Source organism: Carassius gibelio, chromosome B22, assembly GCF_023724105.1.
Source record: "Carassius gibelio isolate Cgi1373 ecotype wild population from Czech Republic chromosome B22, carGib1.2-hapl.c, whole genome shotgun sequence".
Taxonomy (NCBI): domain Eukaryota; kingdom Metazoa; phylum Chordata; class Actinopteri; order Cypriniformes; family Cyprinidae; genus Carassius; species Carassius gibelio.
In genome coordinates this window covers 2000072-2018697 of record NC_068417.1, presented here as the reverse complement: position 1 = coordinate 2018697, position 18626 = coordinate 2000072, and the positions used below count along the sequence as shown (strand labels likewise).

General features: G+C 43.0%; 1 protein-coding gene across 1 annotated transcript in view; it reads left to right on the top strand.

The window, feature by feature from the left end:
• LOC127987559 (uncharacterized) overlaps positions 1–9179 on the top strand; it is a 1718354-nt gene extending 1709175 nt beyond the window's left edge. The window contains exons 82-83 of the mRNA XM_052589927.1: positions 7323–7469; positions 8812–9179. Of these exons, the coding sequence (XP_052445887.1) occupies positions 7323–7469; positions 8812–8872 (208 nt within the window). The 3' untranslated portion in view covers positions 8873–9179. The remainder of the gene's footprint in view (positions 1–7322; positions 7470–8811) is intronic.
• Positions 9180–18626: the final 9447 nt, after the last annotated feature.

Sequence of the window (18626 nt, the reverse complement as noted above, 5' to 3'; positions counted from 1 at the left end):
TACTGTATATGATAGAAATAAAAAGATTAAAGATTTTAACACCTTTTACACAAGGTTGTTTGGAATTAAAAATTAATTGTGTTTCTATCAAGAATCAGCAAAAATTGTACATAAATGATGAGAAATGTAAATTATTTGATTAAATGAACTACTTATTTGTTTTGCTGTTTTGTAGACCAAATTGTGGAAAATTATCCAAAGGTAAAATTCAGACACACTTCCTGTTTTTTGTTTTATCAAGACATTGTGATTTTATTAAACTGTTTTCTTCTATCTCCTCTCTTTCTCTCAATGTAGGTTAAGATGCTGTTATTTGACAGATGAAGGTTGTTCTGCTGTGACTTCGTGAACATAACGTGTCTGATTCATTGTTTTCTCTTTCTGTCTTCAGTCTGTTTTATTGCAGTATTACAGAGAAACAGTGTCTCATACTGACTTCAGCTCTGAATTCAAACCCATCACACCTGAGAGAACTGAACCTGAGCAGGAATAAACTACTAGGAGACTCTGGAGTGAAAAACCTCAGTGATCTACTGTTGAACACACAATTCAAGCTGGAGAAACTAGCGTTAGTATTATTATACTCTACAGCAGTTACAGTCAGATTAAAGATTACTGTTTACTTTCAGGAAAAGGAAACGAAAGAATGTGAAGTGTGGCCAAGTCTAGTGTCCCATACTCTGAAAATGTGCCCTGCATTTAACACACACACACACACACACACACACACACTGTGAACACACACACACACACACACACACACCATGAACACACTCAGTTTTAATGTTATTTTTAAGTAGTTCTGTGGTTGTGTCATGTCCGCTGTCTGATCACCCCGTTCTTCGGTGTGTGTGTGTGTGTTTCTGTATATGTCTGCATTTCCTGTGCACATGGTGTTTTGTTTTTATTTTGATCATTCGTCTTGCACCTATCCATGGCGTTCCTCCCTCCCCCTCATCACTACAGTTTCCGCTTCTAATTGTTTAACTCTGCTCACCTGAATTCAATGTCTGTTCATCTTCTGCTCTATTTATTCCCGTCTGTCGCGCCTATCGGTGCCAGATCGTTGTTTGCCAAAAGTACCGTGCAGCCATTCTATCAGATCCTGTCAAGCCTTGTTCTGTTGTGCCTTTTTGCTGCTACTGGTTTTGTTTTGTTTTTCTATTTTTCCCCTCCCTCATTTCCTAAACCAGGCACCGGCATTCCTCAGAAGAGTTTCTGTTTGCTCCGTCACTGGCTCTCTCGTGGCTTCCTCCCCTCTCCGCTCTCTACGCGGCCGCGCCGTTGGGCGCCCCCTGCCGGGTTTTTATACAAGGCCATTGAAGTCTCTTATTTTTCTGTTGGACATTTTTCCTCATTTCCCTGCCTGTTTTGTTCGTTGGAGGGAGTTTTTCCTTTTTTGACTTTTGAATAAATTGGTCTAGCACTGTAACCTGCATCTGTGTCCAGTTGTGTTCCTGACAGAACGATCTGGCCAAGATGGACACAGCAGGAGCAGATTCTGTCAGAACCACAGTCACCCAGCACGGTGTTCTTTTGGGCCAGAACGAAGCCAGACTGACAAACACCACAAGGGAAGTGGAGTTTCTAGCCAACCAAGTGGCTGAGCTGACAAACCGCATCCAAGAGCTCCAACGAGAGGCTGCTCCGGGTGGTGCAGTTCACCATCTTTCTCGCCAGGAACCTGAGCCCCGATGCAATAACCGACCAGCCTATGATGGGGACCCTGACGGGCCTTCTTGTCCCACGCACATACGCACTTGAGATGTCCAAAGTGGCTTATGTACTGACTCTCCTAACTGGCAAGGCCAGAGACTGGGGAACCTCCGTCTGGGAGACTAAAGCTCCTGCGACCTGCGATTGGAATGAGGAGGCCTGTCGAGCCATGTTCCGGGCTGGTCTAGAGGATGACATCCAGGATGAGCTGGTCACTCAGGACTTGCCACGTGACTTTGACGATCTTGTCAACATCGCATTGCAGATCGAGGGTCGCCTTCGCCGCCGTCATCAGTGCCTGGCAGTTTGTGCACCCTGGAGGACTGAGGAGTTGTCATCTGTTCCCCCCACTGAAACCACTGAGCCTGAGCCGATGCAGCTGGGCCCCTTCGGCTCACTCCTCAACAGAAACAGCAACGTCTGTATTGCGGCAAATCAGGTCAGTTCGCAGCAGGCTGCCCGCTAAAAGTCAAGGCTCACCAGTCCTCTCGCACTCTCTTTCCTGTCTCCTTTCAGTTTGGTGATATCCTTAACTCCTGTACAGCACTGGTTGACTCAGGAGCTGAGGGTAACTTTATGGATCTCTCTCTAGCCACCCGTTGGGGAATTCCTTCCATTCCTCTTCCTGAACCTATTTCTGCCCGTTCTTTGAATGGCACTTTGATCACCACTGTCTCCTTTGCTACCCCTCCTGTCAATCTTATAGTCTCGGGCAATCACCGTGAGGTGACCACGCTGTACCTTCTTGAATCCCCGAGTGCTCCCATAGTTCTGGGACACCCGTGGTTGGTGCAACATGGCCCTCACGTGGATTGGTCCAGCAACTCTGCCTTTTGCCTTGCGTCTTGTTTGGGTGCTGCCTTTTTCCTGTGTCTGTGTGTCCTGTCTTGCAGGTGGAGGCTGCTGATTTGAAGGGGGTCCCGGTGGAGTACCACGACCTGTGCCAGGTGTTTAGTAAGTCCCGGGCCACCTCCTTACCTCCACATCGCCCTTATGATTGTGCCATTGAGCTCCTCCCAGGCACTTCTCCGCCCAAGGGTCACTTGTTTTCCCTTTCAGGCCCTGAAAGAGAGGCCATGGACAAATATATTAATGAGTCCCTCAAGGCTGGTCTCATCTGACCCTCTTCATCTCCTGCAGGTGCTGGGTTCTTCTTTGTCAAGAAGAAGGATGGCTCCTTACGTCCCTGTATAGATTATCGAGGCCCGAATGACATTACTATTAAATACAGGTACCCCTTGCCTCTTATGTCATCTGCCTTTGAGCTATTGCAGGGAGCCACGGTCTTCACCAAGCTAGAACTTCGGAATGCCTATCACCTAATTTGCATACGTGAGGGGGATGAGTGGAAGACAGCTTTCAACACACCCACGGGACACTTTGAGTACCGGGTCCTACCATTTGGTCTGACCAATGCCTCAGCTGTCTTCCAGGCCCTGGTTAACGACGTGTTGAGAGACATGGTGAATCGCTTTGTCTTCGTCTACCTTGATGATATATTGATTTTTTTCCTCATCTCTGCAGGTACACACTCAGCATGTTCGCCAGGTGTTACAACGGCTGCTGGAGAACCAGCTCTATGTTAAGGCAGAGAAGTGCGTCTTCCATGCCCAGTCGGTTCCCTTCCTGGGGTTCATTGTTTCTGCGGGGTAGATCAAAGCAGACCCCTGTAAGGTAAGGGCCGTTGCCGAGTGGCCAGCTCCCGACTCTCGTAAAGCTCTGCAGCGGTTCCTGGGGTTTGCCAACTTCTATCGGCGGTTCATCCGGAACTTTGGTCAGATTGCTGTACCTTTAACGGCACTCACCTCTCCCAAGGTACTGTTCAAGTGGAATACTGGGGCGCAGGAGTACTTTGATAACTTAAAGTCCCGTTTTATCTCTGCTCCTGTCTTGTCTATTCCAGACCCTGTACGTCAATTCATTGTTGAGGTGGATGCCTCTGATGTCGGTGTGGGCGCGGACCTATCTCAGCGGTCACACAAGGATGGAAAGGTGCATCCCTGTGCTTTCTCCCACCACCTGAGTCCCCCAGAACAGAATTACGACATAGGTAATCGGGAGTTGTTGGCGGTCAGGCTGGCTTTGGGGGATTGGCGTCACTGGTTGGAGGGTGCAGCTCGGCCCTTCCTGGTCTGGACGGATCACAAAAACCTAGAGTATATCCGTTCGGCCAGGAGGCTGAGCTCCCGACACTGGGCCCTCTTCTTCGGCCGGTTAAATTTCACGCTATCTTACAGGCCCGGGTCCTAAAACGTTAAGCCCGATGCCCTTTCTCGTCCCTTTGAGGCTCCTGGGGGGGAGGAGTCAGCAGACACCATCTTGCCCAAAGGAGTGGTGGTGGCATCTCTCTCTTGGGACATCGAGAGACGAGTAGAGGAGACGTAAGGGGCCTGTGCTGAAGGGGGGTCCAGCGGGTAATCTGTTTGTTCCCACCAGGTTGCGTTCTGAAGTCATCCAGTGGGGTCACTCGTCCAGGCTGGTCTGTCATCCAGGAGGCTGGAGGTCGCTGGCTGCCATCCGTCAGCGATTCTGGTGGCCATCCATGGCCAAGGATGTCAGGCAGTTCGTGGCTGCCTGTTCAGTGTGCGCTCAGAACAAGACTTCCAATGCGCCTCCCGTTGGTCTGCTCCACCCGTTGCCCATCCCTTCCCACCCCGGTCACATTTGGCCCTTGATTTTGTCACTGGCCTCCCGGAATCTAAGGGTAACACCGTGGTGGTGGACTGTTTCTCTAAGGCGGCCCATTTCATTCCCCTTCCCAAGCTCCCCTCAGCCAAAGAGACTGCTCAGGTGATGGTTGATCATGTATTCCGGATTCATGGTCTTCCGGTCAACATGGTCTCCGATAGGGGTCCCCAGTTTGTCTCTCGTTTTTGGAGGGAGTTCTGTCGGCAGATCGGGGCCTCTACGAATCTGTCTTCAGGATTCCATCCCCAGACCAACGGGCAGTCTGAGCGGGCAAACCAGGATTTGGAATGTACTCTTCGCTGCCTGGAGTCCCACAATCCCAGCTCCTGGTGTCAACAGCTGTCCTGGGTAGAATACGCCCGTAACTCCCTTCCGTCTTCTGCCACAGGTATGTCCCCATTCCAGTGTTCTGTCGGTTATCAACCTCCCTTGTTTCCCACACAGGAACCCGAAGCTGCGGTCCCGTCTGCTTTGGCCTTTGTCCGAAGGTGTCGACGCACCTGGAAGAGGGCTAAGGCAGAGGGCTGGACTAAAGCAGCGGCCGACCGTCACCGGACTCCTGCTCCCCGCTATGTGTGTGGTCAAAGGGTATGGCCCTCCACCAAGGACCTGCCTCTCAGGGTAGCCTCACGCAAGTTGGCGCCCAGGTTCATTGGCCCATACCGGATCACCAAAGTCCTGAGTCCGGCGGCGGTGCAGCTCAAGCTCCCTACCATGCTTGGTCGGATGCACCCTGTTTTCCATGTTTCCAGGGTTAAACCTGTGTTCCATTCCCCTCTTGTTCCATCTGCCTCAACCCCCACTACCCCCCGTCTAGTGGATGGCTCCCTGGTCTATACGGTGCCGAAGTTGCTAGATGTCCGACGTAGGGGTTGGGGCTTTCAGTATCTTGTGGACTGGGAGGGCTATGGCCCACAGGAGAGGAGCTGGGTTCCAGCCCGGGACATCTTGGATCGGACACTGGTCGAGGACTTCTACCGGCGACGAGGTGAGCCCCTTCCTGCGGCGCCTGGTGGTGTCCGTCAGAGGGGGGGTACTGTCATGTCCGCTGTCTGATCACCCCGTTCTTCGGTGTGTGTGTGTGTTTCTGTATATGTCTGCATTTCCTGTGCACATGGTGTTTTGTTTTTGTTTTGATTGTTCGTCTTGCACCTATACGTGGCGTTCCTCCCTCCCCCTCATCACTACAGTTTCTCCTTCTAATTGTTTGACTCCGCTAACCTGAATTCAATGTCTGTTCATCTTCTGCTCTATTTATTCCCGTCTGTCGCGCCTATCGGTGCCAGATCGTTGTTCGCCAAAAGTACCGTGCAGCCATTCTTTCAGATCCTGTGAAGCCTTGTTCTGTCGTTCCTTTTTGCTGCTACTGGTTTTGTTTTGTTTTTCTATTTTTCCCCTCCCTCATTTCCTAGACCGGGCACCGGCATTCCTCAGAAGAGTTTCTGTTTGCTCCGTCACTGGCTTTCTCATGGCTTCCTCCCCTCTCCGCTCTCTACACGGCCGCGCCGGGTGTTTATACAAGGACATTGAAGTCTCTTATGAAGTCTGTTGGACATTTTTCCTCATTTCCCGGCCTGTTTTGTTCGTTGGAGGGAGTTTTTTCTTTTTTGACTTTTGAATAAATTGGTCTATCACTGTAACCTGCATCTGTGTCCAGTTGTGTTCCTGACAGGTTGATTCTGTATCTTAATCTACTTAATCTTTTTTCTTCTGTATTTCTGTATGGTCATATAATAAGATTTTTGGCAATGTTTTATTAATTATTACACTGTATGGTGTTAACACATGATGAATTACTCACACATGAACATAACGTGTCTGATTCATTGTTTTCTCTTTCTGTCTTCAGTCTGTGTGGATGCAGTATTACAGAGAAACAGTGTCTCATCCTGATTTCAGCTCTGAAATCAAACCCATCACACCTGAGAGAACTGGACCTGAGTGGGAATCAAATAAGAAACACAGGACTGAATCACTTATGTGACGTACTGAAGAATTCACGCTGTAAACTGGAGAGATTGAGGTCAGTAACATTCACAGACAAGAATCAAAATGATGAAAATCACTTTGTTTAACTCTTATGTGCTGTTCAAGGTATTTTGAGACCCCAAATGATGTCTGCTGAAATAAAAACAAATGTTCCCTTTATCTAAATGACATGAGACTTTGTACGGTTGTCAACACTTGGTAGATCTACAAATAGAAAATTAAATTAGCTTGATATCTGGTTGTGTGTTAGTGTGAAAAAAGTCTCTCTCTGGAGACCCACATTGAAATGAATGAGGAAATGATCAAATCAATACTTTCTCTTCTTAATTTATCAAATAAAATCAATAAATCCACCACAATTCAGACCACAAAATACATGAAAGTGAAGTGCACAATGCAGAAAGATTAAACTCACAGATAAATGATGTTACATAATTAGTCAAAATGTCACAACACAGATAACACACACACAGTCCGAAGAGGAGACACCAGCACATCCACGATGGAGGAAAAACACACAAGCCATGTTATCCCCATTAATCACAATTAGGAATGAGGGACTTTTATAAATTGAATTTTACATAAAAAAGCTATTTTATATAAAAACCTATTTTAAAATATATTTTTAATTTATACATATTTTACATTTACAAAATATCATAAATCCTTCAAAAATCTACATAAATGTAGAGTAAAAACATTAATAAATGACACATTTTGTAACAAAAAGTCCTTTTGTTGGCTGTGTTCTCTGGAGAGCCCAAACAACACGAGTGTTGTCCCCAAACGAACAGCACATAAGAGTTCAACAAAACACTTTATACTCAATATCTCATTATGAATGTGTTCACATTATATTTGTGAAAGATTCTTCATCTTAATGATTTGTTTGTAAGATGATCTCTCTTCCTCTGTTTGTCTCTTTCTAGTCTTCGTTACTGTGACATTACAGATGTTTCTTTGACAAACACAAAAGCTCTGCAGTTTCTAAAAGAGCTTGATCTGAGATATAATATGATTGGAGACTCAAAGCAAAAGCTCATTGATGTGCTACGAGACTCAAACTGTGAACTGAGGTGAGTAAACTTCACTTTGTGATATTATAGAGATTAATTTACCTCTGATATGTGAACAAATATATACTTTCAAATATTAGTGAAAAGAGTTGATCAAATGATCATCAAGCTTTATTTCAAAGGGTTTGTGTCAGAATGAAAAGTAAAGTTGATAAAAATGTTGAACACAAAAGAGGAAAGAGAAGAAAAGCAGACGGTCACAGCTTTCTACAGCAACAGCTGCTTTATTAATGAGATCAGTAATAGTGAATCATTAGAGTTTGAAATAGATTTGTTCAGATTGTAGGAAAACGCTGGTAAAATCAGAGCAGATTCAGCTTCAGCTCACAGTAGTCCAGCATCACATGATCAATGTCTCTGTCTCTTGTGAGTTTTTACTTTGACAAGCAACACGTCACATTACTTTACACTTACTTTCTGTAAGAGATAACGTCCCTCCAGCCGCTTGTTATCACAGAATATACCCAACAGGGTGATCAGGACTTGTGTCCTCCTGAAGAGACTTATTCTGTGATAACATCCGGCTGCATCTGCATTATCACACTTATTATATGCTTTCTTGACACACAGGTGAAGAATTAGACACAATTTAGATTCAGCTAAACACTTCTGCTCAGTTAGCAACAACTTGAACAACAAGACACACTTTGAACAATGTCTCCTCAAGTCTACTATTAACAGGAATCTCCTGCGGTTTGGTTTGAGGGTAAATCCAGTCAGTAACTGAGGCACAAGCTAATAGCAGTTGTGTTTGAATGAAACGAGTGAGAGCGCGGTGCTGTTATACGAGAGAAGTCAAAGAAACGCCTGACTCAAATACTGTATGACTGTGTGTTATTATGCTGCTAATGACACACACCTAATGAATAACACACCTCCGAATGTCACCACTGACCAATCAGAATCCAGTATTCCAGCGAGCTGTGCAATCATTTCACTTATTTACTGAGACCAATACAAACATGTTTAAACTAGAGGACAAACAGCTTTAACTAGTGACACATTAAACACATTTGTGTTTGTTCCTTGTCATTTATTATATTTGGTGTACACTCGTTAGTGTGTGTTTCTCTTTTCATCTTCTAAATTTATTATTTTTAAAACACAAATATTGTTTTATTAATACATATTCAAAATCAGGTATTGTCAGTAATTAATGTGATTACAGGACTTTAATGCAACATTTCACTCAAAATATAAACAAAACAAAAATGGTGATTGAAATGTTTGTACTTTATTTAACTAAATATACTTTATAATAAACTTTATGTGACTTAAGTATAGTAACTAGTTTGTACTTTATTCCACTGAACTCTGATGATCTTCTCGTTTCACCTTACAGAGTAAATAAAGTCCCTGATAGAGTTAAATCACCAGAAGCTGATGAATGCTGTATCTCATAAAGTGAAGTGATCTTGAGAGGAGCAGTAAACATCAGCTGAAGATCCACAGAAGAGCTTCACTACTGTGTCTATGAGGAGAAATAAATGTGTGATAAATGTGTAAATGTGATCCATACAGGTGAAGAGACTCAGACTTTACAATCAAATAATGCAGCATGTGTGTTAGAAACATGATATTGAATGATTAATGTTGCTTTAGTATTCAAGCAGATGATCATTGTGTTTAATGTAAAGCTGGAACAGAGGAGGAAGAAGCTCAGATTATTCTATTTTACTTTATATTTAGTTGTGTGTCTGTTGTTAATGTACATGTATCCAGTATATAGTCTTTGTCTTCTGTGGATGGAGTCTCTCCTTCATCAAATCAACTAAACATTTTCACAAGTTAACAGCATTTGTCTTTCACTCTCCTCTAAATATACAAACACATTTACTCTTTTTAACACTTTTATATTTTCATGTAAATAAAATGCCACATACAGTTAAAAACAAGTGAAAAGTTTACTTGTATGTTTTAAGTATTATTAAATTGTTTTAAATAGAGGCTAACTTGTAGACATGAAACATAAAGCATAAATAGCTAATGCATAATAACAGAAATGTTCCCATTATATGTACAGCAGGTTTTTTTTTAAGGTTTCTCAGTTAATATATTTCTAAAGGTGCTGTACTTTCCTAATTGCGCCGCATGAGTAGTTGTTGGTCAGAGATGTTTTGGAGCAGAAGATCTGCAGGATTCTGGAGGTTCATCATGTGGAAAGTTGATAGTTAGGTAAAGGGCTTCTGTCGTTCTCTAACATTCAGATCTGTAAAGTAAGGTGGAAAGGACACAGCTCTGATACAGAGTCATTCTAGTGTTGGACCTCCACATATTGTTCAGTGTTATAAAGCTGTTTCTGCTCTTGCTAATGCGTCTCTTGATGTCATTGTCGGTCCTCCATCACGTCTAATGATGAAGCCCAGGTCTACAAACTCCTCATTTCTACAGAGGTCTGCTCCTCTACTTTAATTGCTGAGGGGTTTGAGGTGTTCAGTGTTATCATCTCTGTTTTCTGCTTGTTGATCTTGGAGTCTAGTTGTCTGAGTCCAGATGTTTTCTCTGGTGAGGGTGTAAGAACAACAGCTAATCATCAGTGAAGTCAAGATCTTCTCTGGATAATGCTCGACTTAAACAGACAAACACTTCATGAGTCAATTGTCAGCTTTCCTTACAAGAGAGAGCTCAGATGTTGATAATATAATCTTATAATATTCATACACCTGACAGGTGAGTATCTAGAGTACAGTATGCTCAGTGTGTAGTGTGTAATTCAGGATTTCGTTTGGATAGAAATTAAATCCAAGCAATGGCCATTTAGTTTTATTAATGAATCTAAATGAAACCGTCAAATGGTCAGCAAATGAACTTAATGAACTTTGATGCTTGAGCAGCAAATCAGCATATTAGTATGATTTATTTTTCAGGTAGCGAGCAGGACAAACGACTATGAATGGGACTGTCATACACGCACTGTAAAAACATCGAAATTTTTAAGTCAAATTAACTTAATATTTTTTAGTTCAATAAAATATATATTTTTAAGTGACTGTTACCATACACTGTAAACCCTATTATAATAAAACGCTGTGAATGTTTAGAGTTTAGTTGTCGTGTTTCTGCTCGTTGTTGTGTTGAGAACGCTTCCACAAAAGGAGTTCATTCAGAGACACACTTCATGAGGATGGGGGTAAGTGCAACAGGACGGTAGTCATTGAAGCAGGATGGAGATGGCTTCTTTGGGACTGGAATGATGGTGGTAGTTTTAAACATCCTGACTCAGTGATATGTTGAAAATGTCTGTGAAGACATCAGTGAGTTCTGCTGCACAGTCTCTCAGTACACACCCAGGGATGTTGTCAGGACCCGGAGCTTTGCGTGCATTGATCCTGCTGAACGATCTCCTCACGCTGTCTGGGGTCAGCGTCATCACCTGGTTGCCGGGAGGAGGTGGAGTCTTCTGTGCAGTGGTGCTGTTTTGTTGCTCAAAGCGAGCGAAGAAGGTGTTCAGCTCGTTCAGCAGAGAGATGTTGTTGTCACAGGTCCGTGGTGGGGGCATGTAGTCTGTAATGGTCTGTATCCCCTGCCACAGGTTCCTAGTGTCTCTGCTGTCGCTGAATTGATGAGCTATCCTCCTAGAGTGCTGTCTCTTAGCCTCTCTGATGCCACGGGACAGGTTGGCCCTAGCTGTTCTCAGGCCCACCTCATCTCCAGCTCTGAAGTCTTCAGAAGTCTGTAGACCTCCCCTGTCATCTACGGCTTCTGGTTGGCCCGGACAGTGATGGTTTTTGTGACCATTACATCATCAATACACTTATTGATGTAGGCAGTGACAGTCTCTGAGTACTCCTGGAGGTCAGTGGTGTTATTGCATGTGGCAGCCTGTTTAAACATGTCCCAGTCAGTTGTGTTGAAGCAGTCCTGAAGAACCTCTGATGATCCTTCTGGCCACACTTTAATCTGTTTGTAAACTGGTTTGGCGACTTTAATGAGTGGTCTGTATGCAGGCATTAGCATAACAGTGATGTGGTCTGAAGCTCCGAGGGGGAGGGCTTTGTAAGCTCCTCTCTGTGTGGTGTAAACCAAGTCCAAAATATTATTACCTCATGTTGGAGAGTTAATGTGTTGGTGTATTTTTGCAAACACACTCTTAAGGTCAGCATGGTTGAAATCCCCAGCTATGATGAGAAAAGCATCAGGGTGTGCTGTCTGCTGCTCACTGATGTGCTGGTACAGTTCATTTAGTGCGTCGTTCCTGTTGCTGATGATGTTGAACGGGGGAATGTACACCGAAATGAGCAGTATAGCAGTGTGTTTATTGTTCCACTTTTTAAATTCTTACATTGCTTATATTTGGCATCTTTTAATTTTTTTTCTTATTTACATTTACATTTAATCATTTAGCAGACGCTTTTATCCAAAGCGACTTACAAATGAGAACAATAGAAGCAGTCAGGTCAACAAGAGAACAACAACAGTATACAAGTGCCATGACAAGTCTCAGTTAGTCTAGTATAGAACGCATAGCCAGGTGTATATAATTTTTTTTTTTTTTTTTTTTTTTTTTTTTATTAAATGAAAAAGACAAAAGGAAAAGTACTGGTGTTAGTAGGTTAAGTGCAGGCGAAATAGATGAGTCTTTAGATGTTTCTTGAAAATGAGTAAAGACTCAGCTGTACGAATTGAGATTGGGAGGTCATTCCACCAGCTGGGCACAGTCCAGGAAAAGGTCCGTGAGAGATTTCTTTGGGATGGCACCACAAGGCGTTGTTCACTTGCAGAGCGCTAACTTCTGGAGGGCACATAAGATTTAACCAGTGAGTTTAGGTAAGTTGGTGCCGTGCCAGTGGTCGTCTTGTAGGCAAGCATCAGTACCTTGAATTTGATGCGAGCAGCTACTGGTAGCCAGTGTAACCTGATGAGGAGAGGAGTAACATGAGCTTTTTTTGGCTCATTGAAGACAACCCTCGCTGCTGCATTCTGCATCATTTGCAAAGGCTTGATAGTACATGCAGGAAGGCCCGCCAGGAGAGCATTACAATAGTCCAGTCTGGAGAGAACAAGAGCTTGGACAAGAAGTTGGGTTGCTTGCTCTGACAGAATCAAGTGGACAAGTAGTAGGATGATTGGACAGGAGAATTTTGGAGACGTCCATCTCTGAGAGTGGGGAAGAGGAGGATAAAGAGTGTGCATCAGTCATTGTGAAGTTTTCCTCAGTCTGTGGTGTGGAGAATTGTTCACTGATGGATCTTGTCTTATTTGTGAAGAAAGCTGCAAAGTCATCCGCTTTAAGAGTCGATGGAGGAGGTGGAGGCGGCGGATTAAGAAGAGAAGAGAAAGTCTTGAATAGTGTCCGAGCGTCACAGCAGCTGTTAATTTTGTTTTGGTAGTAGGATGTTTTAGCTGTAAAGACATTTGCAGAGAAGGAAGAGAGGAGAGATTGATACACACTGAGGTCCGTAGAGTTTTTTTGATTTCTGCCATTTCCTCTCTGCAGCCCTGAGTTTAGAGCGATGTTCACGGAGAACCTCGGACAGCCAGGGGGCAGATGGGGCAGTGCGTGCTGGTCTAGACAACAGTGGGCAAAAGTTGTCCAAGCAAGATGTTAAAGTGGAGCAAAGAGTGTCCGTAGCACTGTTCGTGTCCAGAGCAGAAAACTGAGAGAATGGTGGAAGAGAGGATGAAACCACAGCAGATAGGCGAGATGGAGAGAGTGAGCGTAGGTTCCGTTCGAAAGGTGACCTGCGTTGGAGTGTGTGCCACTTCAGGAGTAAGTGCTAGGTTAGCAGTAATGAGGAAGTGATCAGAGGTGTGCAGTGGAGCAACTGAAGAGGTGTCCACAGAGCAACCACGCGTGTAGATGAGGTCAAGTTGGTTGCCCGATTTGTGAGTCGCTGTAGTGGACACTAGCTTGAGATCAAATGAGGTGAGCAGAGTTTTGAAGTCAGCAGCTGGGGGTTTATCTAAGTGGATGTTGAAGTCGCCAAGCAGTACTAGAGGAGTACCATCTTCAGGAAAGTTTGATAGCAGCACATCCAACTCCTCCAAGAAGTTTCCCAGTTGACCTGGAGGACGATAAATGACCACAAAGTGGATTTTAACAGGGTGGGTTACAGTAATGAAATTAAGAAGAGAAGAGAAAGTCTTGAATAGTGTCCGAGCGTCACAGCAGCTGTTAATTTTGTTTTGGTAGTAGGATGTTTTAGCTGTAAAGACATTTGCAGAGAAGGAAGAGAGGAGAGATTGATACACACTGAGGTCCGTAGAGTTTTTTTGATTTCTGCCATTTCCTCTCTGCAGCCCTGAGTTTAGAGCGATGTTCACGGAGAACCTCGGACAGCCAGGGGGCAGATGGGGCAGTGCGTGCTGGTCTAGACAACAGTGGGCAAAAGTTGTCCAAGCAAGATGTTAAAGTGGAGCAAAGAGTGTCCGTAGCACTGTTCGTGTCCAGAGCAGAAAACTGAGAGAATGGTGGAAGAGAGGATGAAACCACAGCAGATAGGCGAGATGGAGAGAGTGAGCGTAGGTTCCGTTCGAAAGGTGACCTGCGTTGGAGTGTGTGCCACTTCAGGAGTAAGTGCTAGGTTAGCAGTAATGAGGAAGTGATCAGAGGTGTGCAGTGGAGCAACTGAAGAGGTGTCCACAGAGCAACCACGCGTGTAGATGAGGTCAAGTTGGTTGCCCGATTTGTGAGTCGCTGTAGTGGACACTAGCTTGAGATCAAATGAGGTGAGCAGAGTTTTGAAGTCAGCAGCTGGGGGTTTATCTAAGTGGATGTTGAAGTCGCCAAGCAGTACTAGAGGAGTACCATCTTCAGGAAAGTTTGATAGCAGCACATCCAACTCCTCCAAGAAGTTTCCCAGTTGACCTGGAGGACGATAAATGACCACAAAGTGGATTTTAACAGGGTGGGTTACAGTAATGGCATGTGATTCAAATGAACCAGTACCTGTAGGTGATGGCTGACGTTCAAATTTTCATTCTTTGGATATAAGGAGACCCGTACCTCCACCCCTCCCAGTGGTACGAGGAGTGTGGGAACAAGTGAAATTAGTAGAGAGGGCTGCAGGGGTGGCAGTATCTTCAGGTTTGATCCAAGTCTCTGTCAGTGCCATGAGGTTGAGAACGGAATGGGTAGCAATAGAGGACATGAAGTCTGCTTTGTTAACTGCAGACTGGCAGTTCCAGAGACCAACTGGAATAGAGAGCATAGTAGTAGAGGTCAGAGGGACATGGGGTAGGTTTGTCAGACAGGCCTTCCTGCGACGTACATAGCGTGCTCTCCGAGTGTTTGTAGTGATAGTAGAGATCTGAAAGCACATAGTGACTACAAGTGTAAGATATATTTGAGAACAAACTATACAAAGAGTGGAAAAAAAGAGAAAAGCAATACTCAGGTGCCCTGTCGGTGTCCTTGCTCGGTGCAGTCGCGCAGGTAGAGTCGATTGTCTTTACACTCATCGGTCTTCACACGAAGAGGGTTCACACGAGGGCTGCCGCGACCGCTGCCGCGGTGAAACCTAGTGCTTTGTATTAGCCTGATTACCTGTGATTGAAGTCAGCTGGACACGCCTCACTATTTAGCAGATCGAAACCAGGCAGTCCCGTGATAGGCAAATGCAAAACCAAGCCCCACTTTCAGCACGTATTAACCACGGTAAGACACACACAATTTAAACCAAAAAACTTTCCTAGCAATGATGATCACACACTAGTCTGATGAGAAAACAAGACAAAACACTCACAAGCTGCTGTCCTTCTATGTTGCTCACCTGTTTCTTCTGACAAGTGCTTTCCAAACAGCTAATTAAGTACTTTCACTGGCTTTGGCCACGCCTCACTATTTAGCTAATCGAAACCAGGCAGTCCCGCGATAGGCAAACGCAAAACCAAGCGCCACTTTCAGCACGTATTTAACCAGGGTAAGACACACACAATTTAAACCAAAAAACGTTCCTAGCAATGATGATCACACACTAGTCTGATGAGAAAACAAGACAAAACACTCACAAGCTGCTGTCCTTCTATGTTGCTCGACTGTTTCTTCTGATAAGTGCTTTCCAAACAGCTAATTAAGTACTTTCACTGGCTTTGGCCACGCCTCACTATTTAGCTAATCGAAACCAGGCAGTCCCGCGATAGGCAAACGCAAAACCAAGCGCCACTTTCAGCACGTATTAACCACAGTAAGACACACACAATTTAAACCAAAAAACTTTCCTAGCAATGATGATCACACACTAGTCTGATGAGAAAACAAGACAAAACACTCACAAGCTGCTGTCCTTCTATGTTGCTCGACTGTTTAGTCGACTGAAAGTCTCAACTTATATATTTGTCTGTCTGTATATTAATGAAAGAGAAGATTAATAATAATAAAAAAATACTTTTTTTTATTAGCTTACAAGTACGAGCATCAAAGCATCATGAAGAAGATACATCTGCAGAGACAGAGTTTATTGAAGGACAGAGAGAACATGAGAGATCTAGAACCCTGCAGAACCAAACACACTGAAGAACTAACAGGTTGTGTTTATTCTTCATCCTTCAGTAATGAGGCTCAAAAATGTTTGTGTGTGTATATATATAATATGGATTTCATCAGTGGTGGGTCACATGTTCACTCCTACTATGATGTTTCTGATTTTATTACATTCTGTGTAAACGGTGATTTATAACGGATCAGTAACAACAAGATCACAGTTGAAGTTCACACAGTCTGTCTGAGAGAGAATCTCCTGGAGAAATCAAAACAAATGAACACAACTGCACACAGAAGAAACATAACCCATACAGCCCAGTTAGGCAACATGACACAACCAAATGTAACATTTTAAAGCGTTGAAATGAGTAGTTCATATACATGTTAGTTCAATATTTGATATATTGTCAAAATTGACTGTTTATGCTCCATTTAGTTAATGAAAACGCTTCTCTGAGCAACACACAGCAGTGTTTCGTTACTGAAGGATTTGTGTTTGTGAATTTTTAATCATTTGAGTCAATGATTCAGTTCTCCATTTATAAAGACATGCCCTGTGTCTCAATGTTCATACTATCAGCCTAAATAGTGTGTGAGATTAGAAGAAGTGTAGAGAAATATAATGAAGGAACCAGTTAAATGTCCTTGTTAGTTTTTATCATATTTAGTCAACCTTATCCTGTTTAGTTTTAGTCGACTGAAAGTCTCAACATTTTAGTCTAGTTTTTGTCAATGAAAACTTGACATTTTAGCAGTAAGATTATTATTAATTAACCGCACAGCAGTAATAAGTTTGGCAGCCATTTTTTAATTCAGTCTTCATTTTACTCAAATGTACATTTTAGTAATCCTATTTAGTCAACCCTGTCCTGTTTTAGTTTAGTCAAGTTTAAGACAACAAAATGTATGAGCATTTTAGTCAGGTTGTATAACGGCTAAACCGATCAGAATTATTTTTGCTCAAAATTATAATCGTAAAGTTTGTTGTTATTTGAGAAATGCACTTTTGTGTTTCAGGTATTGCTCTTTCACCAGTAAACACAAAGCAACAGAATGTGGACTCATACACATGGTTTATTTAATCTCATGTAATGTGCTGATTTATTAGGCTTTTTATTATATAAAATAACACCAAAGACTTATGCACTCAGTCTGTCTATAATATGAAAACTGGTGAAACAAAGAAAAATATGATAACAGTGAAATTCCTAATAGTTATTCCACTATTTCCAGATTGCAGCATTGCATTGTCAGTGACAGCATTTGAAGATTGATTTATAAAAATCATTTCAGGTTTAAGAAGTGTTTCAACATTGCATCAACTACTGATGAACACATTGATTTTTATTTGAATCATCACTCTGTAGTTTATTTAACCATGTGTTACTGTGTATTTGGAAGGCGTTTGTCTTTCAAACACATTAAAACACACAAATTCACAAACTTTTGTCATCTGATCCTCTTTCACCAAATATATTTACTTGAAGTACCCCTGAGATTTAAAAAAATATATTTTAATAATTATCACATTTGCATGTTCATGATTCTTTGATGTTGGTTATGTCCACATGACATGCAGGTAAACAAATGAAATGTTAAACTTTTTTTAGTAAGATTTTATTTTGATTGGCTTTAAAATTATTTATTTTAATGTATCATTTTTTATGATTTAATTAATTAGCTTTTTATTAAAGTCACAAACCCTAGTTTGGGAAACCTTGATGTAATTTTTAATGCATTCCATGTTAATAACAACAAATGGAATATATATATATATTTATTAGTCATGGGCCAGTATGAGATTTTGATGGTATGATAACCTTAAGCAAACATAACATGGTTTCACAGTATTGTTGTTACAGCTCTGAAATGATTGCGAATCATGAGTCAGTTCGGGAGTTCAGAGCGAGTTCGCGGATCATTTGAGTCAGTTCGGGAGTTCAAAGCGGGATCGCGAATCATTTGAGTCAGTTTGGAGATCGCGAATCATTTGAATCAGTTCGGGTGTTCGTAGCGGGATCGCGAATCATTTGAGTCAGTTCGGTAGTTCGTAGCGGGATCGCGAATCATTTGAGTCAGTTCGGGAGTTCGGAGCGAGTTCGCGAATCATTTGAGTCAGTTCGGGGATCGCGAATCATTTGAATCAGTTCGGGTGTTGTAGCATAGACATATAAATACCTAGACCTCATTGGCCGCTCTGAGCCGTTGCTGCGATACGTCAACGCCGCCGCCATGTTAGTGAGGGCAAGACTGCCTTAAAAATACATGGATGTAAACGGCCCAGCCGGCATTTCAACGTTGATTCAACATTGAAACAACGTCAGGTACCATGGTTGAAACAACGTTGAATAACCTTTCGATTTTGCAAATTGGATCAACGTTGAAATCACGACGTGGATTCACCGTTGAAATCGCGACGCTGTTTCACCGTCTTACCTGCATGACGGGTGAATTAGGGTCGTGCTGCAGACCTGGGATGAAAGCTGAATGAGGTGTTGATTTTGAAAAGTTAATCAACGTTGATAACACGACGTTGTTTCCCCGTCGTACCTTGCACTGTGTATAAATACACCTAGATCCTAGTGGGCATTTAGATCAACACGGTACGTGCAAGGCTAAAAATCTAATGACTGGCAGCAATGGCTTTACAAACAACTTCAATAAACTACCACATGCTCAAAATTGTCAAACAGCAGTTTAATTTTGGAAACATACTGTATAAAACAGATGAAAAT